The following is a 22308-nucleotide window of genomic DNA, read 5'->3' on the forward strand; positions in this document are numbered from 1 at the left end:
TCGGTTAAGATGCTTGCGTTCTAACCACTGGGCCGTCTCGGCTCTTAATAGATACATAGACCAGTTTATCATCTATTGTTTTCTATAATTAATATTAGTGTTAAGACCTTCTCTTATGTAAATATTATTGCTTAACTTAAAGCGAGTTCTTTCGTCTTTGATTACAATGTAGATTAAAGTTGCTTGTGTATTATCAAGCGGCTTTTTATTACAAAAGCATCTCATTCGTTTTACTACATATGTTTATAAAAGCATAAAAAAGATCTTCAAGCGCTGTTAGCTTCAAGTCTCCCGACTCTAATCGTAGTCGTGCTCATAATTCAAAGTGATGTTATAATAATGAGAATGAGTATAATAATACTTATCAATTTTAATTAAAGAATACATCATGTGCCGTGAAACAAATGTGATGTGTAATTATACTGATACTTAAAAATGTTGTATGGTACAAGTCACAAGAACTATAATGGAATCATATAATTGAATTATGCGATAAAAAAGTGTGAGATTTTATTTTAGTTCAAAAATGTCGTAATGACATGTCATGTCATGTCTTAAGTAGATATACCGTATACAATATGCATTTCTGTTATAATTATATGATTATATATTACCAGGAATATTGCACGCCTCATAATTCGGAGCACTAGAGAACGTTGTACTTCTGTTTGTTTTACCTTTCTTTACTTGGTGAAGGGATCTATCTGTGCAAACCGTAACCGTCTGGGTAGATACCCCCCATTCCTCAGATATTCTTCCGCCACAGAAAAATACTTAGTATTATTATGTTCCGGTTCTAAGGGTGAAGTTTCTAATGAATATGGACAGTGGTAACCATTACCATCAGGCGGAACATTATCCCGAACGCGTATAATATAAAAAATATAAATAATGTCTTTTGATATTTAATAATCATACACCTTAAATTTACATTACAATATACTTTTTCTTTTAAACGCTACCATCTTTTGACTAGAACCGTGAACACATTTACAAAGAGCAGCTTCACTTTCACATGTACTACAAGCAAATGTATAACTTAATGCAATAGCTTAAAATTTATTTTGCATTGAACGAACAAACGAGATGATCCGATACTGTTAGAGGTCAGATTTTTGTTGATGGCTGGAAGCATCGTTGCAGTAATCAAGTTCATTGCCACGGTCAAGTTATTTTGAATACCAAGTTCAGTGGCATCATTAAGAGTTGCATAAGATCTTGAATCATACTCGGTACGAATCTTTATGCTCTGAAAACATCCGGTGGTTTTTATTTTATCTTTAAGATTTTTTTTAAGTTAAGTTTAATTGTTTTTTTTTCGAGTAGATTATCATTTTGACTGAAGTTTAGTAAGGACTAGCTGTGCCCGTGACCTTGTACGCGTTTGATTTAAACAAAAAAATATATGTTTGTAGCCTAAGTTACTCCCTCCTTATTATATCAGTTATCTGCCAGTGAAAGTCCCGTCAAAATCTGTCCAGCCGTTCCAGAGATTAGATGGAACAAACAGACAGACCGACAAAAATTATAAAAAATCTTATTATGTTATATGTACCGTGTACACATACATATGCATTGAGTAAAAAAAAGGCTTTTTTAATATTACAAACAGACTTCAATTCTGTTATATGTTTAGATAAAAGTACTATTAATCTGTAAGATTAATAATATATGTATATTTTTTTGTTTTTAAATTCAAAATCATTTTTACTGGTATCACTAAATTTAACTTTATATAAAGCTACATTATTCCTGAGCGCTATCGGGTATACATTATTGTATTTATAATTATTATACAAATTCTATATTATAATTATACATTTTCTATATTAATAAACTCCACCCCGACGAATGCCGGGCGGATCACAATTAATTAATATAGTACTTACACAATTTATAAAACTCTTTTTGCTTTTGTTTGCACAGACCTATTTAAATAGTTAGCAATTCCCTCCTTCAATATATTTGCGTAATAGCAACACTCTTTATTGCCGATTTTAGGGAGAGTTAATATTTCTTACAGTGCCATTATATTCCATTTAGCAGATTGCCTACATATATGAAATGAAACATATGTATTTCCGGTAGGGGTTACAGTTATAATAAAGTTACGACCTTTGGTATTAATTGTATAAAAATAACATTGTATCCTAACAAAGAGAAAGTCGGATACCTCTAGGTTTTTTATTTTAGACCAATAATTACGCAATAAATCTATTTTGTAATCTAATCAATCTACTAACTAATCAATAGTCTATCAATCACGTGTACAAGCTTTAGCTATTTAATGTTCTCATGTAAGTGAATGTCATGTATTCTTAATGAGAAATAAAGATCTTTAACCCGAAGCTTTCAATCAACTTTTTATATTTGATTCCACTTCCTTTTATCCTACAGAGTTGAAATTCGAAATCCCATCCCATCCCATAATTCCATATCAAAGATTATCATCTGCTTAAGTTACTCCTTAACGATCGAATACGTACACGACATGTTTATTATTTATCTAATTTACTTTTAATTTATGAGTTTGATCCCAATGTAAGCAGCTAAAGGACTTGTGTTAAGGAAAATCATAAGTAACGACGGTACCCCAACCACCCAGATCCAAGACGACATAGAAAACTAATGGTAATCTACATCGACTCGGCCGGGAATCGAACTCGGGATTTCGGAGTGGCGTACCCATACCGGTGTACGCACCACTCAACCACAGAGTTCGTCAAATTATTCTCTAAATATATTACTAACACGTAAATAATACCAGAAGTCACAAAAATAAAGCTAAATTAAACATTGGCCGCCATAATAAACCCAGACTATTGGATTACCAGTATCTAGACTCCGAATATCTAACGCTCCACTTCCTTCAGACATATAATCCTCATTACGAAATGTGGTGTTATTTTTCATTTCTTCATATATAAATTGCCGGTTATTCATATTGTATTCACACTTGACATCAGCATTAGAATCAACAAACGTCAACTCGACCAACCATTCAAGATGATGCACCAGGTGAGATCAGTTATTTATATTTATAAATAATTTTATTAAATTAACATGATTATTTTTATCATTAAAGTTATTAATTTCGGGATATTTACCATGTCTTTTATTTTTCGTTCGGTTGAGCTCGATATTTCCACATTATATACGAAGGTCTTGTTCACGAGACGAAGTCCGACCAAGACCGAGTCTATATCCCGAAATTAATAACTTTAATCTTTATATAATTTTACAATTGTAGGTACCAAAAATATAATTAATGGAAAATTACATAATTCCTTATTATTCTATATTCTTCGGATTATTTTTACTAACAATGAAGAGCATACTCTTCTATTTGAAAGGGTTACGTCCAATTTCAAAATCATATTCTTTTTTCAATATAAACTTTATAATAGACCCAATAACTAGACCGATTGGCAAAAGTACTACCTGATGATATTAACTAGTCTTCATTGCCCACAGTTGTATGACTATACTAGTTGTGGCCCGCGGCTTCGCTCGCCTTTTAAGGGTCCGGTTGTTTTGTTGTGTTTGTTCAAGGCAAAAAAGAAGCATATGTCCTTCTTTGGACTTCAATTTTGCTTCATACCATATTTTATTAAGAGTTACTTTCACATTTAAATATTAGTATAGATATAAAAAATAATATTAATCAATTCTCATATCGCTAATGCCTTTGAAATTTAGATGTTATATCCTTGTGTCTGTAATTATATTGACTCACTGAGAACCATTGTTATGAATTGCCAAAAATCGACCATTGGTTCGGAAATATAAATTTGATTTATACAAATGTCATCAGATACATTTGTCTCCATTTTAAAGTATATTGAAGTTAACCACAATATAAAAACAAAAAAGTCCTCAACAATATTCGCAATGCATAAAACATTTTTTATGATCCAATAATATCAATTTTGGCACAATAAAAGCTATTTTTACTTCGTTATAAAAATATATCCATAAAGGTTAACCCTTTCACTCTTAACAATATAGAATAACATGTATATCAAATATTTATTTCGACCTTATGTACTTTCCTATAAAGGACATTTTTGATTAAACACATATACTCGGACTTCATAAATATCAACAAAATAATAGACCGTGTATCTGCAAATTTATAATGAAAGTTCCTACTTATTTGTTACCCGTGTTTTAAATTTAAGCCATCGTATACAACATCAGATTGCTTCTTCGGTCGTAAAGATCTCTCTTGTAATAAAATACTGTATAATACTTCAATAAATATGTAGTCGTGAAGGATAAAATAAATATTATTGTTCCAGGTCGTTCTTCTTTGTGTCGTTGTTATGGCCGCTCAATGCATGGTTTTGCATCGTGCGCCTGCGCCGTTATTCTTCGGCCATTACCCTGAACCCAACTACAGTTTTGCATATGAGGTCAACGATGCCAATACTGGTGATGTTAAGAGCCAGCACGAAAGCAGACGTGGAGACATTGTCATCGGACAGTACTCCCTAGTCCAACCTGATGGTATCAAGAGGACTGTTGACTACAGTGCCAATGACCACACGGGATTCTTGGCGACAGTAAACAACCAGGACAGACCAGCCAACCAGGAATCGAACAGAATGTACAACGTACAGGAAGAGACCACTCGTTCCCCAAGCAAGGCCCAGGAAATGCAATACAACACAGCGAGCACCGCTTCTTACAGCACACAGGGCTGGCCCGAAAACGTACCGACCCAAAGCGTTACAGTCGCTCCCGTCACCAACATTAGGACCTCGATCATTCACCCCTCCTTCCACAACGGCCACAATCCTTGGATCTAAACAGTTACAATATCGAGCACAGCAGTAAATGGACCCGGAATCGATTTTAATTTCAATTTAATTTGCATTTATTTCCTAAGCGGTCACCGTGCAATGGATATCGGCTGCGGATAAACTATATCATTCTTGTAGCTTGCCATCGAACACGTTTTAATGTGTTTATCGAACCGAATAGTGGTCGTAAGCTTCGGCACGAGCCATCGCCTTATCGGTTTTTTGTCATCTCCCTTTGATCGAGATATTATACGTGACACAAGCTGAAACCTAGCGGAAGGAATACTTTTATTTTTAGTAGACCATTTTTGATACCAGTATCACCACACCGAGAATGTTATTTAATATATTCGCAGTTAACAAATAGTCAAACTGGTTTGAACTGGTTGAATGTGATAATAGCAAAATAAATTGAATTATTACTTACGATTGTATCGAATGACAACTTTATATTTATTAACGCTATCGTATTTATTAAATTTCGTTTGTTATTTGATATTGAAAATAAATCTATGCAAATGGTATATCTTATTTTTTATTTTTAATCGATTTCAATATAAAAACTTACACATAAAAATGTGTTTTTAATTCGACAAAAATAATCTTTCATTTTAAGTGAATAATTATCTTTTTTGTTACAAAAGTTATTAAAAAAATATATATAATGCAAATGAAAAAGTAAAAATGTCACGTCAGAGAATTAATTCTGAACTTTACTTATCAAGTTATTTAAAGTTTTGGTTCAATTTCTTATTTTAAAAATATGGAATTAATTTAACAAACATTTAACTAAAGCCAAGATGACCTGTGATTCAAATGTTAACCTCATCTACAAGGCCACGCCCTAAAGGAGAAGATTTCAAATAAATTCCACCAATCTTCTCCACTGCAAATTGATGGACAAGCAAAGGGCAAGAAATCTAAGTGTTACTTGACTAGATCTGAAATCAATTTTTGATTGAGATTCATTCAGTCTAACCACTATACTTACACGTTTACATTATTTAATAAAAGCCTAAGTATTCCATATGTGCAAAATCAACCAATAGACAGGCTAAATTATTAGATAATTGCCCAAAATTAGACTTATTTTAGTGATATCACTACATAAAAGGGCGTGGAAGTGAACATTATTTGTTGACATTTAAATTCTCGAGTTTACGATATACATTTATATCATGCGCATATTTCCAAGGTCAATCTGGTAGTAATCAAGTAAGGCAGAATCGAAAGCTTCGTAAAAATATAACATCAACCTGAGACATTTCATTGGGTGCGTCGTCCGTATGATCTTGACTTTTAGACATTTCCTGAATTTCTTTTTAAATAACAAGTTAAATTAAAACTGGATCAAGATCTGGATATATAAAGCCAATGAAATTAACATCACAGCATCACAATCTCAGGACTCATCAACGTAGTCACAACACTCATCATACAACATGGTTGCGAAGGTAATATTTAATTATTAAACCTAAATTGATAGTAAAGAAGATGGCCCAGTGGTTAGAACGCGTGCAAGTTAACCGATGATTGCGGGTTCAATCACAAGCAAGCACCACTGATTAGTCATATGCTTAATTTGTGTTTATAATTAATCTCGTGCTCGACGGTGAAGGAAAACATCGTGAGGAAACCTGCATGTGCAACAACCTAATTCCATAGAAATTCTGCCACATATGTATTCCACCAACCCGCATTGGAACAGCGCGGTAGAATATGTAGAGGCCTTAGCCCAACAATGAGAAATTTACAGTCTGTTGTTGTTGTAGTAAAATGTGTTTTAGAAACGAATATAGCTACTTAAAAACGATAATCATTCCTCTGTATCGTTTATTTTTTTCTGTTAGAAGCTAAAAACTTCAGTGTTAAATTTATTTTTTATTGTTTCAGTTCGTTGTCCTTTTCGCTCTGGTGGCAGCTGTCTGCGCCGACCATTCGAGCTTCTCGTACGGTGTAGCCGACCCTTACACCGGTGACTTCAAGAGTCAAGTGGAGAGCCGCGCTGGAGACAATGTGCAGGGACAGTACTCTCTATTGGAATCCGATGGAACTCGCCGCACCGTGGACTACGCTGCTGGTGCTGACGGTTTCAACGCTGTTGTGAGGAAGGACCCTGCTCTGATCGCCTCTCTACCCTACAGCTCAGCATATGGATACCCCGCTGCCTACAGCTCAGCATATGGATACCCTTCTGCCTACAGCTCGGCATATGGATACCCTGCTGCCTACAGCTCCGCATATGGATACCCCGCTGCCTACCCATACGGCAGATTCGGTGCCTTGGCCTACCCCTACGGACGCTTCTACTAAATAACAACGATATGCTCTCAAAACTAAGTACAAGTCTAAATTCATAATCTAACTTTTATACCGTCATATATTAAAAACTATGTAAATATTGTACATAATAAAGCCATCTATTTCCGAGCAATTCTTTTATTTCCTGGAATTCTATTGTCTTTTTAATAATATTCGATTATAACCTTAATTTACTTTACACATATAATAAACTTATCTAAGATTGAAGGTCAATGGTTTAGAAACGGACATTGTTACGGTCAATGACGTTAATACGGATTAGTTTCCTTTAAACGTAATACGTTGAATTGTTAAGGTACTTGTAACCGCCAGCGTTGTCCGGCGAGCGAACTGCCCGATTAAGTTCCGCGTACTCAATAATTGTTTGCTAACGAAATTGAACTCTGAAAAACATTCACTTCGTGTGACCTAGAAGGCATACCTGTCATTTATTTCCTATTAATAGCGCCGAATGATTGTACAGGACTTGTATAAAAGCCCTTCTGTGGTCGGGACTTATCATTCTCAGTTTACTGTTCAACAAACACAAACGTTTCGAAATGGCAGCTAAGGTAATAATCGAACCTAGCATTTAATACAAATTCTAAATCAAAAATCAAATCAATAGGGCATTGGCCCTTCAATTAATAAGTATTGCAAAAGTGTTCGTACATTTAAAAATGTTTTCTAACGATAATTTTTATATTGTTTTCAGTTCGTTGTTCTCGCTTTCTTGGTAGCCGCTGCACAAGGCAGCGCTATCCATGGTGCCGACTACACCAGCTTCTCCTATGGAGTTTCTGACCCTCACACCGGAGATGTGAAGAGCCAGCACGAAACCCGTGTCGGTGACAACGTGGTCGGCCAGTACTCTCTCTTGGAGTCTGACGGCAGCCGTCGTACCGTCGACTACGCTGCTGATGCTCACTCTGGATTCAACGCCATCGTACGCAAAGACCCTGCCCTCATCGGACACGTCGCGCCCGCTGTGGTCGCCGCCCCTGTGGCCCATGCCGCTCCCGTCGTCGCCGCTCCCTTGGCTCACGCTGCTCCTCTCGCATACGCTAGCCACGCCGCTCCCGTCGCGTACGCTGCTGGTCCCTCCGTATCTTACTCCGCATCCTCTACCTCAGTAGCTCACGGAGGCGTCGCCGCTCCCTTGGCTCATGGCGTGATTGCCGCTCCCCTGGCTCATGGAGCTATCGCCGGTCCTCTCGCCCATGGATATGCCGCTCCCCTCGCCCACGGATACGGCGCTGCCCTCGCTCATGGATACGGTGCCTTGGGTCACGGTGCTGTCGCATACGGCGCCCATGGTCTCGGACACTACTAAGCATTGATATAGGAATTAATTTATGTACCTATCTAATTAATTATTTTGACGATGGTTATGAATGATGAATGATGAACTTGCTGTGATGAAATAAAAACTTTTTACAAGTATCTATCTCTTTTATTTAAAGAATATGTCATTTTTAATTTAAGAAAATAGTAATACTAAAACGTGTTAAATTATAGTTCGAGTTCCTGCAACTGCAGGCGCGATGGAGATAAATTCACACGTTCAATTTTGCATCAAAACCAGTGTCAGACTTGAGGAAATTATGCAATTATGATAATATGAAAAGGAACTCGGTATCCACTCACCTTGACGATATTGACACTTAGCTAGCTAAATATTTCTAGCACTAAATGGGAACGATGAAGTATTGATAGTTTTCTGTCATCTACTAAGGTCATTGACATTACACGCCTACATAAAACACAATCTAGTGGAACCGAGTTACTAAATTGGAATAAAAAAAACGTAAAATGGTTTCAAGTAAAATAGATACAAAGAAAATACTACTGTAGATAAAAAAACAGCCTCTAAACATTATTCTTGAGTATTTCCGCATAAATAATACTTATTAAAGTTATTATTTCCACTTATTGCATTTCAAAGGTAACAAAGATAACTAAGGAGTCGAGATGGCCCAGTGGTTAGAACGCGTGCATCTTAACCGATGATTGCGGGTTCAAACCCAGGCAAGCACCACTGATTCACGTGCTTAATTTGTCTTTATAATTCTTCTCGTGCTCAGCGGTGAAGGAAAACATCGTGAGGAAACCTGCATGTGACAGATTTCATAGAAATTCTGCCACATGCGTATTCCACCAACCCGCATTGAAACAGCGTGGTGGAATATGTTCCAAACCTTCTCCTCGAAAGGGAGAGGAGGCCTTTAGCCCAGCAGTGGGAATTTACAGGCTGTTGTTGTTGATGTTGTTGTTGTTGTTGTTGTAAGGTGACAGTTATATACTTATATACACAATTTATATTTAAAGTCGTGATACCATGTAGAAAGGGTACTAGACGGTACCACCACCATCAATTAGCGTTCCACTAACGAACAATAATTATCTGTATAGGTCATCCCGTTTTAAGGGGGACGAGAACTGTTTCCCACAGTGCCCTTAGTCTCCAAAGTAGATGACGTTGACGGTGGAAATAGTGGTACAAATCTCTATACCATAATAAAGCCATTGCTACCACCATTTACCACATATTAACACGTGACTCATTATCGTGTAACCATCACCGTACGATACGATTATTGTTAAACATAAATCCCAATGTCTAATTTCGTTTCACGCGGTCAGTATTTATACAGCAACTATTTTTAAATTATATATTTAAGCATTTAATTTTATTAATTGTTATGTCAATTAAAAATATTATATTAATTTCATTAATTAACAAAATATACAAGTATATTTTATAGATATAATATAATTTTTACGGGTCATTTTAAGCTATATTGTACTACAACTTTATTAATATAACTTTTATATAGAATTCATTTACATATTATTTACCGTTACGAAAGTAAAGTACTGCCAGTGAAGTCATCTACATATAATAACAATGGAGTGTCTGATTGTAATCTTAAATTAAAGCGTTTTACTAATACCATGTGTATGTATCCATGGTACATATTGCAAAATAACATGCTTTACAATTTCTGTCTGTCTGTCTATTCATTCCTACTAATCACTGGAATGGCCGGACTGATTTTTATGGGACTTTTATTGGCAGATAAGCTACTTTTACTCTAGAATTACATTATACATATAAAATAAAAATCAAGCCAAACTGCAATATCGAAATAACTTAAATTAAAATGAGCACGAACAAATCAAAACAGCTGCTATTTTAATAAAAGTATATTAGTGAAAATGTCAATGACATTAATATTTTTAGCTTCTCAGGATGGTTCGATCTCGTTCAAAAGACTAATGTTCCATTATGACAGATCCGTCAAGTCGACATCACAGCAGCCAATGACGTCATTAAAATGCATTATACGACGGAATTATAAAAATATTCCATTTTTACGCAATATCCTTAAATAAATACAATTAATTTACAATGAAAACTATATCTAAAATATTATCTTAATCTTATCTTCGTTAAGAAATAAAATAATCCTAAATATTTACTTTCGTAATAATTAAAAATATAATGTTTTAATGTATTTAAATTAAAACAAAGAATCATTTATCAAAATAACAATGCAATCTTTAAAACTGCGAGTTTAATTAAATTATTTGTTAATTAGACTTATACGACGTACGCCTAGTTTCACAATAATATATTTGCGAAGTTATGAAAATTGTTATCTGTTAAGATTAATTCAAGTGATTAATAATTTGCAAATTTTAATGAACTTCATAGCAACACTGGGTCAGTAATGTCAGTGGTTATATCATCTTTTAATTATTGAATGAAATTATAGCAACTATGAGAACAGGATCAAAGGCGTTACGTATGCTTGAAACATGAATGATCATGAATTCAATTTACACACAGTTTTTACTAGAACAACCTAGTAATCTAACTAGTAGTAAACTACTACAAAGTAGTTTAGTGTGTAACATAGGTTAATTCTAATTTTTTATATCATAACCTATAGGCAAAGACTATTAATTATTTATCTGGTAACAAAATGAGTGCCCTTCTTACGACTACGGACACACTTATCATATATTCTACCGCTAAGCAGTAACTCTTTGTATTTTTGTGATCTGATTTGAAGGATGAGTAAACGAGTTTGACTAAAAGTACGTCTATCGTAATAATTTAGGTATATCTGTAGGCTTTGGCGTAATAGAAATGTAAGGATTAATTTAAAGCTCTTACGCGCTAATGTCTATAGGTAATGGTGCCACTGACCTTCTTGTAGTCCGCTTACCCATCTTTTTCAAAAACGGTGGCAAGTGGTGGCTTTTAGCTATGCATATTTGTATCTATGTCACTTTCAATGGCCTGCTATCATAGTTAATTGGTATTACTCATTTTTATTTGATTTCTCTAGTAGAGTACGACAAAACTCGTAGTACTTTGTTTAGTAATCCAATTTTACAATCGACTCTTTCTATGTGTGCATTGACATTTGTATTAATCTCAAGATAAACAATTATGAAACAAATACATTAACTAATCTATAGGTCAGTGGTAATCTAAATAATTAATATTAAATGTATTTAAAAAAATCGTCTCATGCACTTTTGAAATTGCATAATATTATATTTTGAAATTAAGGAGTCAGTTAGTAACTTATTTCAAAATATCTTACAAAGGAATTCAGTTCTAATTTTCGAAAAAAGCAAATGAAAAATAATGATCAGTTTTTGATAACTTTTATTTGCATTTACAATAAATCACAGATTTTTAATGAGTTCCGTTATAATACCTAACTTTTCAGTATCTGGCGTAACCGAGACCATGGGCACCGTAGCTGTAACCGTGGGCAAGAGGAGCACCGTAGGCGTAACCGTGGGCAAGGGGAGCACCGTAGGCGTAGCCGTGAGCAAGAGGAGCGGCGGCGTACGAGTTGTAGGCGAGGGGAGAGGCGTAGGAGCCGTAGGCTACGGGAGCGACGCGGGCAGCGTACGCCACGGGAGCAGAGACCACAGCGGGAGCGGCGTAGGAGGTGGCGACGGGAGCGGAGTAGACAGCGCGAGCGGCGTGGGCGATGGGAGCGGCGTAGACGGCGGCAGCGGAGTAGACGGGAGCGGCGTGGGCGATGACGGCCGGGTCCTTGCGGACGACGGCGTTGAAGCCGGAGTGCGCGTCGGCGGCGTAGTCGACGGTGCGGCGGGTGCCGTCGGACTCCAGGAGAGAGTACTGGCCGACCACGTTGTCGCCGACGCGGGTCTCGTGCTGGCTCTTCACATCACCGGTGTGAGGGTCGGAAACTCCATAGGAGAAGCTGTTGTAGTTGCCACCGTGGACGGCGCTGCTGTGGGCTACTGCGACAAGCAGAGCGAAGATTGCTACCTGAAATATAAACAAATACAATTTAATTAACAAAATATATATTAAATTTAGAATTAAAAAGTAAAATAGTCAAAAGTAATTCGTATGCGACCGCCACTTACCTTGGAGAACATGTTGTATTGTTTGATTGCTGCGTATGAAACAACTGATGACTGACGAAGATTTACAGCCTTTATATAGTGCTTAATTTTAAAATAAACGAGCGCAATGTTAACAGATTTGTATCAGGAAATTGTGAAGGACTCATACGCAGTGACTTACGACTACAAGGAAACTACTTTCTCATAAATTATTTAAATTTAGAACAATATATTTTTAGCAGTTATTTTAGAAGCAAATATTATAAAACATGGCATAATTTCAACAGCAACGTGATCATTAACTAACTAGCTCATTGACTAATCTATATATGTTTATATAGACATCTATGTATGTATATATAGACATATAAAGACATCCGTCTAAGAACACATACAGTCAAATTTGGATATCATCAAAATGTTGTATTTTGCCAAAACTCTTATAGACAATAGGGTTCTTAAAATTATTTATGAATTGTAAGTTACAATTTAATTCCGAATAAATTTCGAAAGGCGAATACTATCAGTTACCATAATAACCGACTCAGACTTCTCATGGGAAACTTTAAAGAGAAGCTCGTTGGTTCGTTTCAAAGTTTTAAGTTTTAAAAATTTTAAATCGGTAGTCGCAACCACGTTTCAAATTAAAAACATGAAAGAAAAATTAATTTCGTCGAGATTTTTACTAATATTTTTGAGGAAGCATGTATTTACTTTTTTAATTAATTAACACTAAATTTTGAGCACTAAAAGTTGTGAGCATAACCTCAAAATCTATATTTATGTATTATTTTATGTTATTCGAGCAATTCAGTTAAACAAAGACAAGGATTTTTAGTCTATGAATATTAAATAACAAAAAAAAACCCTTGTGAAGCTCGAATAAAATGAAACGATGCCTCACTTAGCAATGTAAATAACTTTTTGTATTAATAGCGGAATGAAGATATGGTTAAATACTTACAAATTATATTAACGACCAGCTGTGCCAGCTACATTGTGTGCCTTTGAATTTAGCAAAAAAAGAGATTGTTGTAATCTATATTTTTCCTTGTTACATTAGCTATCTGCTAGTTAAATCATGTCAAAATCAGTCCAGACATTCCAGAGATTTGCCGGAACTAACATACAGAAAGACAGACAGCTAGGAATACAACAACAACAATAACAACAGCCAGTAAATTTCCCACTGTTGGGCTTAAGCAGTTAAGTTTTTGGAACATAACACAATACATGTGTATTCCACTAACCCACATTAAAACAGAGTGGTGGAATTTATTCCAATCCATCTCCTCAAAGGGAGGCTTTAGCCTAGCAGTGGGAAATTTACAGGCTGTTTTTAATGTAAATCTTTATTCACAATAATATTATACGAGCCGGTTCGCACAGTCCAAGTTAAAATACTTTTTATTATTATTATAAAACACCCCCTCTAATAACAAACAAAAGTTGTTTACAATAATTCTTAAGCTATTAGCTTAAGAATTATAATAATTAATTTAAACTCCTTCTGCCATAATTAATTTAACTTCAAAAACATTGGACTATCATACTACCGACGATTTCTAAAGATACATTATCAATACATCTCAACACCCTATAGACTACATTTAAATGTCAACTCTTGTACTTCAAAATCATGAGACGTTTAGACAGACTTTCAACTCAGTTGTATAATATGAAAATAGGTTATAAATATTTTATTTTAGTTTTAGTTTATTATCGCACGTATTGTGTATGCGTGTATGCATTTGGGCTGTGAAAACTATTACGGTACTTAAGGTGCAGGTACAATTCGCAGTAGGGCTTTGTGCCAGCCTATCTGGTCAGGTAAGAACAACTAGCAACATACTCTACCAAATCAGTGTGATTCTTTTATTCAAATTTTAAGAGCGAGTAAGCCAATAACTGCTTACATAATACTAGAGACGATTTAATGTTAATATTTATTTCATTTTTTATATTGCCAATGTAAAATATCTATGGCCTGTCAGGAATCTTTTTCATCGGGTAGCCTATTCGCTAATCTGCCTACCTATTTAAAATGGCACTTCCTTAAATTAATAGGTTCTTATATCGATAATATCATATGTTTTCGAAAGTTATATCAATAGAAGCATTTTTAACCCAAGCGCTGTTTGACCTTAATTTAAAATAGTGCAAGTCAATTCAAAGTATGGTACATTCTTCAGATGCGCTTGTGTGACTTGGCTGCGATACCTAGCCTACATCAAATCTGTGATACTTACATTTATGCCAGTTTTAAATAATATTTTACGTTAAAATCAAAAACTGTGACCACGCTAAGATTATTTCTGGTATATCACTAGAAAGAAAAGCAAATTACGCGTCTCCTCTTCATAACTTGGGGAGGCCTAGACTAGGCTAAGTCCGCTCCACTCAGAGGATTGTTTGCCTTACTACCGTGACGTCGGCGGTTGACCTAACTATGCATGCTTGGGTCCCTCGCTATGTTTTTGAAGAGGTAATAAGATCATTGCCAAGTCCTTCTTTCTGGTATTTTTAACAGAAACAGTCAGAGAGATTGTTCCGCAGCCTTCTTGGGCGACATGATAATTTATAAGAAAGAAATGAATAATAATGATGAACTACCTTAATTGGATAAAGTTTAAAGCGACAAAATGCGTAAATGCATTAAAAGTTCGCCTGGAATGATAAAAAAAATTAAATCGTTAAATAAATTTTTTTAATACCTCCTGACCGTTCTCATATACAGCTTGTTCGTATTTTACAATTCTGTATTATATTGCATATAACATATAACAAAAAATAAAAATATATTGATGAAATTGAAATCGTTTATTTTAAATATTATTTACATCAGTCGATTTCTTCAATTGCTTAAAATATAATCGTTTACTCCATCCCTTTTCATTGGAATATTCTACAAACTGGATTACATTTTACGCTTTTATAGTTCGCTAAGATCAGTCGTCGAGTTAATTAAACTAGTAGAGGCGTCCGGCGTAACCGAGACCGTGGGCACCGTAGCTGTAGCCGTGGGCAAGGGGAGCAGCGACAGCTCCGTGAGCGCCGTAGGCGTAGCCGTGGGCAAGAGGAGCGGCGGCGTACGCGTTGTAGGCGAGGGGAGAGGCGTAGGAGCCGTAGGCTACGGGAGCGACGCGGGCAGCGTACGCCACGGGAGCAGAGACCACAGCGGGAGCGGCGTAGGAGGTGGCGACGGGAGCGGAGTAGACAGCGCGAGCGGCGTGGGCGATGGGAGCGGCGTAGACGGCGGCAGCGGAGTAGACGGGAGCGGCGTGGGCGATGACGGCCGGGTCCTTGCGGACGACGGCGTTGAAGCCGGAGTGCGCGTCGGCGGCGTAGTCGACGGTGCGGCGGGTGCCGTCGGACTCCAGGAGAGAGTACTGGCCGACCACGTTGTCGCCGACGCGGGTCTCGTGCTGGCTCTTCACATCACCGGTGTGAGGGTCGGAAACTCCATAGGAGAAGCTATTGTAGTTGCCACCGTGGACGGCGCTGCTGTGGGCTACTGCGACAAGCAGAGCGAAGATTGCTACCTGAAATATAAACAAAAACAATTTAATAAACAAAATATATATTAAATTAAGAATTTATTAGCGAAAATAGTCAAAAGTAATTCGTATGCGACCGCCACTTACCTTGGAGAACATGTTGTATTGTTTGATTGCTGCGTATGAAACGACTGATGACTGACGAAGATTTACAGCCTTTATATAGTGCTTAATTTTTAAATATAAGAGTGCAACGGTAACAGAATTTGTAGTAGGAACTTGTGAAGGAGTCATACACAGTGACATGTTTGTAAGGAAACTACTTTCTCGTGAATGATTTAATTAGTCATTTTATTTAAATGTTAGTATGGAATATTTTGGCGTTCATTTCTGGCAGTGAATATAAAACATTTTACACATTATATTAACAATATTAACGTTATTGAACATTGACCAAAGCGGACTCAATTACAAAACTAGGATGAAATCGTATGTAAAAGAATACATGAACTTCGAGTATATGTAAATGAATTAATTATAACAACGTTATAATGTAGGGACTAGTCCAAATATCTAGAAATAAAAATCAGGGCTATAATCATACTCCCGAATATATAGTTATTTATATTGTAAGCAAGAGGTGAAGGCGACTTTTCTCTAGAGTAAACTGTTTTGAGAGGTAACCAAGTAAGATTATCATAAAGATCCCTAGAAAGGGGAGTTATAACATTTTTTGTTCCTATTTTTTCATAAAGAAATTTACAACATACACTTAACTCTAACCACTTAACGACTTCTTTAATTTACACGAATAATGGTGTTTTGTTTTGAATATTAAATTATTAATTCTTTTTTAATATTTTTTTATCCGTGTATTTTTAATTACCAAAATATTTTATGCGAAATTTTTGGCAGTTTTAGAGACATTTTTCTGTGCTGATTTGCTTTCTACATATTCGAAAAAAATATAAGTAGCAATTTTTTTTGGCCGCGTTTGAGTTTTTGGAATTTTATCTTCATCGGATCGGAACACTCAGCAATTGCTCGACAGCAAAGTCAATAAAATCACAATTTTTCGAATCACCCTGAGAGTTACTTAGGAAAACTTTTTTGAATACCGCGTCATTATTCTACAACAGCAGCAACAACAACCTGTAAATTTTGTTGAGTTAAGGCTTCCTCTCCCTATGAGGGATGGTTTGCAACATTCCACCACGCTGTTCCAATGCGGGTTGGTGGAAAAATTATTCAAGCATTACCTATATTAATTTCTATAGAAAGTATAAATAACTAACATAACTGACTTTTTTATAAAAATATTTCTTACGATACAGAGAAGCATCCGAAGTGGCGGTGCGGGATCAACCGACAATTTTTAAACAATATATAATATACCTTTAGTTTTAATATAATTAATAATGTTTACACTATACATATAATTGTTAATGTAAAATAGCTTTGAGCAATAAAACAAAATAAAACACATTTAACTAGCAATTTAAGTAAACAAGGTCACGAGCGCTTAGTCTGTTAATATTGCATACCAAATACCAAATAACCAAAACCAAGCTCAAAATATTCGGACCTTCTTCACTTAACAACATAAACTATGTACTTCGAAATTACTTACTATATAAGTAGCTGTGCCCGCGACTTCGTTCTCGTTTGAACTTAAGTCATTTGGACATATATAAATAATGTAATTCTAAAATAAAATTAGCCTAAGCTACTCCTTATTACATCAGCTATCTGCCAGGGAAAATCCCATCAAAATCGTTCCAGCCATGTCGGAGATTAGCTGGGACAAACAGACGGACAGGCAGACAAATAAAAATTGTACATAATAAAAGTGGTACATGTAACCTTATTGAATGTATTTTTTTTTCGTTTAATGAATTTTAATTTTGTGGTCCAATTTAGAGTCAGTATAAATACAGACACAGGGGACATAACATCTTAGTTTCCAAGTTTAGTTGTGCAATGTAAATGAAATAGGGATGGTTATTTCTTCCAGCGCCAGTCCATCCCAGTCCCTGGGCGATGGTGACTTGCCATCAGGTAACCCATTTATTCTGCCGACCCAATATCAAAAATACCTATGTTTCGTTCCAAAAACACACTTTCTACAATGTTATCTATTTAACAGTTTAGCCGTAGGTAGACACAATTTTGAATAAAAAAAAAATCCATATTTAACAACGATAAACCAACAACAGTGTATCTGCTTTAGTCCCGATTAATTAACGTAACAAGTGATGGTTAGTAGCGATAAACTTTTAAACTTAATATGTTTTGGTATAAGGTTTAATATTCTAAATAGTGATCAATCCAATGCAATCCAATCCAATCCATCATCCCATTTCCGTCCACTGCTGGACATAGGCCTCTCCAATTGCACGCCACTGAGATCGTTCTTGGGCTACTCGCATCCAGCTCCTGCCAGCCGTCTTGCGTAAGTCGTCACTCCACCGTGCCCGAGGACGTCCTACACTACGTTTGCCGAGACGCGGTCTCCACTCTAGAACACGTTTCCCCCAACGGTTATCGGCGGCAAATATGGCCAGCCCACTGCCACTTCAGTTTACTAATCCGGTGGGCTATATCGATGACTTTGGTTCTCTGGCGGATCGCCTCATTTCTGATGCGATCCCGCAGAGAAACGCCGAGCATAGCCCTTTCCATAGCACGCTGAGCGACTTTAAACTGGTGGACCAGCCTTGCCGTGAGTGTCCACGTTTCGGCTCCGTATGTCATGACGGGTAGGACGCACTGGTTGAAGACTTTCGTCTTAAGTCACTGTGGGATCGACGATGTAAAGATTCGACGTAATTTTCCAAACGCTGCCCAACCTAGCTGAATTCTTCTATTCACCTCGTCCTCAAGGTTGTTTCTACCAAATCGCAGAGTCTGCCCAAGGTAGACATATTTTTGAACAACTTCGAGGACGGTACCGTGTATCGCAATCGGTTCCGGTAGAACATATTCATTGAACATGACCTTGGTTTTATCCAAGTTCATCCGTAGGCCGATACGCATAGAAGAATCAGCCAGATCGTTCAGCATTTGTTGTAGGTCCTGCAGCGTTTCTGCTACGATGACGATGTCGTCCGCGAATCTCAAGTGAGAGATGTATTCGCCATTGATGTTGATGCCACGTCCTTTCCAGTTCAGCGTCTTGAACATATCCTCCATTGCATTAGTGAACAATTTGGGGGAAATAACGTCCCCTTGTCTCACTCCTCGATGCAATGGTATGGGATTTGTTTGCTGATTCTGTACCCGGACGGACATGGTGGCGGCTTCGTAGAGACATCTCATCACTTGGATGTATCGCCAATCAACTTGGCAACGCTGCAGGGACTCCAGAACAGCCCAGATTTCAACCGAGTCAAAGGCCTTCTCATAGTCCACGAATGCAAGACACAGGGGCCGATTATACTCTTGGGACTTCTGTATTATCTGCTGCACTGTGTCGATGTGGTCTATGGTGGCGTATCCGGTCCGAAACCCGGCCTGCTCTGGGGGTTGGAATTCGTCGAATCTTCGCGCAAGACGGTTCGTGATCACTCTTGAAAACAGCTTATAGACGTGACTCAGTAGGGATATGGGACGATAGTTCTTCAGCAGGGTTTTGTCTCCCTTTTTGAAGAACAGGACGACCACACTCCTACTCCACGCCTCCGGAGTTCTCCCTTCGAAGAGGACAGAGTTAAAAAGCTTTTGGAGTTCCTTGAGTACCGGATTACCTCCTGCTTTTAATAACTCTATAGTAATACCGTCCTCTCCAGGGGCTTTTCCATTTTTAAGCTGTTTAAGAGCAATCTCGATTTCGCCAACACTGACTTCAGGCAGGTCTTCTGAGAAATGGCGTGTTACTGTAGCTCTAGAATCCTCATTTTCGGGATCAGGTCGAGGTGCATGCGATGCGTATAATAGTGATATTTTTCTTAATAACACTTTATTCGACTACTCTGGCGTCACGCGAGGCTTTCGTTTTGGACAAAGCTTCAAGAGCAACGTTAAATTTTGTGGATAGTCTTATTAGTAACATTGTACAATATACATAATTAATTTTTGAATGCTAAATTAGATAAATTTAATCTTTTAAACACATAGAAAACCTTCAAGAAGTTGTGCACCAAAAGCATTGAGAACTAATACAAAAGTATTTGTAACTTAGAATAACAATTAAACTACAAAAAAATAACAAAATGTTATTAACTAACTAATCACCATATAATATACATTTTCTTATATTTCAATAATCCACAAAATACAGTAATACCATTTATTGTTTTTATTGCACGCCCAGGCATGATTTTCAAAATAAACTTTCTTTTTTTTTTCAAATAATAAAGTCAACTACTGCAATACAGTCCACTCCTACCGATACATTATGATAGTTTTAATTAAGGCTTAAGTTATATTTGATGACTAAAGACGAAATTGGACCACAATTGTGAGGGAGAACTTTCTCAATAGGGAAACGGTTAATTCGTCTAAACCCATAATAGTTGAATAAAAAAAATGTTATGAATTCAAATTCTTCTTAGATGTTAAGAGCTTATTTGTTTTTTTTTTTTTTTTTTTTAAAGCAATAATTTATTGCATGCAGTTAATAGCAAAGAATAAAAGAAAATTTTAAAACTCAGATTATTTATTTTAAATAATATTTACATGAGTAGGTAAGTGGGTTCTTTCGGTTGCTTGAAATGCAACTGTATCACATTTAAACCTTATTATTTATTTTGTTGCTAAAATCACAGTGGTCGAGTTAATTAAATTAGTAGAGACGACCGGCGTAACCGAGACCGTGGGCACCATAGGCGTAACCGTGGGCAAGGGGAGCACCGTAGGCGTATCCGTGGGCAAGGGGAGCGGCGGCGTACGCGTTGTAGGCGAGGGGAGAGGCGTATGAGCCGTAGGCTACGGGAGCGACGCGGGCAGCGTACGCCACGGGAGCAGAGACCACAGCGGGAGCGGCGTAGGAGGTGGCGACGGGAGCGGAGTAGACAGCGCGAGCGGCGTGGGCGATGGGAGCGGCGTAGACGGCGGCAGCGGAGTAGACGGGAGCGGCGTGGGCGATGACGGCCGGGTCCTTGCGGACGACGGCGTTGAAGCCGGAGTGCGCGTCGGCGGCGTAGTCGACGGTGCGGCGGGTGCCGTCGGACTCCAGGAGAGAGTACTGGCCGACCACGTTGTCGCCGACGCGGGTCTCGTGCTGGCTCTTCACATCACCGGTGTGAGGGTCGGAAACTCCATAGGAGAAGCTGTTGTAGTTGCCACCGTGGACGGCGCTGCTGTGGGCTACTGCGACAAGCAGAGCGAAGATTGCTACCTGAAAAATAAACAAAAACAATTTAATAAACATAATATATTTAATTAAGAATTAAAAAGTGAAAACAGTCCAAATCTAATTCGTATGCGACCGCCGCTTACCTTGGAGAACATGTTGTATTGTTTGATTGCTGCGTATGAAACGACTGATGACTGACGAAGAATTACAGCCTTTATATAGTAGTTATTTTTTTAGATATGAGAGCAACGTTATCAGATTTGTAGCAGGAACTTGTGAAGGACTTATACAGTGACCGACGTTAACAAAAAACACTTTCTCATTAAATATATATCGCTTATTTCCAGCTGTGTTGTAAGTGGGTAACTTTAAAATGGTGTTTGATAATAGCAATTATATTAGCGGTCAGACTTACGCGTCTTTTAAATTAAGTTGTGTATCTTTATAAACGTATATATGAGCATAGCTTATAAATTGTTTTAAAAATCCTACCGCTAAAATAACTAGGAAATATTTTATAAAATACGAATTGCATTTATAAATTGTTTATCAGTTTCGATTTGTTCCTCGGGGCTAGGTTTTATAAACTGAATGTACAATTTACTAACATATAATTAATTTTGCATAAATATTATTGTTGTAAAAAAACTTAAATCCCTGACAATAAAAAACACTGTGTGCTATTTGGATGTATTAACATTTCTCATATTATATTCAATGAATTACGTGTATCGTTATGCATTAACACATTAATATAATATTATACATATAATAATTAATCATCTAATTTGTTTTAAGGATAATTTATGCAAATAAATAAATTTATTTAGTGTCATATCATATTACAACCTGTTAATAATCTGATGATAAAATAAAGTTTTGTGTGAGGAATATCATATTAGAAATTTAAATATATCACGAAAAAAAATTACGTTTACTAAAAAAGTAAGTTGTTATTTTAAAACAAATTAATTACATATCATTTCACAAACCAAAATAAACACAA

The 22308-nt window shown here is 36.7% G+C and overlaps 6 protein-coding genes across 6 annotated transcripts; 3 read left to right on the plus strand and 3 right to left on the minus strand.

The window, feature by feature from the left end:
* Nucleotides 1-2967: 2967 nt before the first annotated feature.
* On the plus strand, nt 2968-5257 carry LOC124531316 (cuticle protein 16.8-like). The gene is made up of 2 exons (XM_047105833.1): nt 2968-3018; nt 4302-5257. The coding sequence occupies exons 1-2, from the start codon at nt 3007-3009 to the stop codon at nt 4809-4811; spliced, it is 522 nt and encodes a 173-aa protein (XP_046961789.1). The 5' UTR covers nt 2968-3006; the 3' UTR covers nt 4812-5257.
* Nucleotides 5258-6098: 841 nt separating this feature from the next.
* LOC124531007 (larval/pupal rigid cuticle protein 66-like) lies at nt 6099-7158 on the plus strand. The gene is made up of 2 exons (XM_047105394.1): nt 6099-6259; nt 6699-7158. The coding sequence occupies exons 1-2, from the start codon at nt 6248-6250 to the stop codon at nt 7116-7118; spliced, it is 432 nt and encodes a 143-aa protein (XP_046961350.1). The 5' UTR covers nt 6099-6247; the 3' UTR covers nt 7119-7158.
* A 300-nt stretch (nt 7159-7458) lies between these two features.
* On the plus strand, nt 7459-8549 carry LOC124530999 (cuticle protein 7-like). Its single transcript, XM_047105387.1, has 2 exons — nt 7459-7678; nt 7822-8549. Exons 1-2 carry the CDS (start codon nt 7667-7669, stop codon nt 8437-8439), a joined length of 630 nt encoding a protein of 209 aa, XP_046961343.1. The 5' UTR covers nt 7459-7666; the 3' UTR covers nt 8440-8549.
* Nucleotides 8550-11802: 3253 nt separating this feature from the next.
* Nucleotides 11803-12563, minus strand: LOC124531001 (larval/pupal rigid cuticle protein 66-like). Its single transcript, XM_047105389.1, has 2 exons — nt 12531-12563; nt 11803-12429 (listed from the first exon to the last, which is right to left on the minus strand). Exons 1-2 carry the CDS (start codon nt 12540-12542, stop codon nt 11851-11853), a joined length of 591 nt encoding a protein of 196 aa, XP_046961345.1. The 5' UTR covers nt 12543-12563; the 3' UTR covers nt 11803-11850.
* A 2796-nt stretch (nt 12564-15359) lies between these two features.
* LOC124531002 (larval/pupal rigid cuticle protein 66-like) lies at nt 15360-16185 on the minus strand. Its single transcript, XM_047105390.1, has 2 exons — nt 16154-16185; nt 15360-16051 (listed from the first exon to the last, which is right to left on the minus strand). The coding sequence occupies exons 1-2, from the start codon at nt 16163-16165 to the stop codon at nt 15479-15481; spliced, it is 585 nt and encodes a 194-aa protein (XP_046961346.1). The 5' UTR covers nt 16166-16185; the 3' UTR covers nt 15360-15478.
* Nucleotides 16186-20696: 4511 nt separating this feature from the next.
* LOC124531006 (larval/pupal rigid cuticle protein 66-like) lies at nt 20697-21478 on the minus strand. The gene is made up of 2 exons (XM_047105393.1): nt 21446-21478; nt 20697-21344 (listed from the first exon to the last, which is right to left on the minus strand). The coding sequence occupies exons 1-2, from the start codon at nt 21455-21457 to the stop codon at nt 20790-20792; spliced, it is 567 nt and encodes a 188-aa protein (XP_046961349.1). The 5' UTR covers nt 21458-21478; the 3' UTR covers nt 20697-20789.
* Between the last annotated feature and the right edge of the window lie 830 nt (nt 21479-22308).

The sequence above is a fragment of the Vanessa cardui genome, chromosome 7, assembly GCF_905220365.1.
Source record: "Vanessa cardui chromosome 7, ilVanCard2.1, whole genome shotgun sequence".
NCBI lineage: Eukaryota > Metazoa > Arthropoda > Insecta > Lepidoptera > Nymphalidae > Vanessa > Vanessa cardui.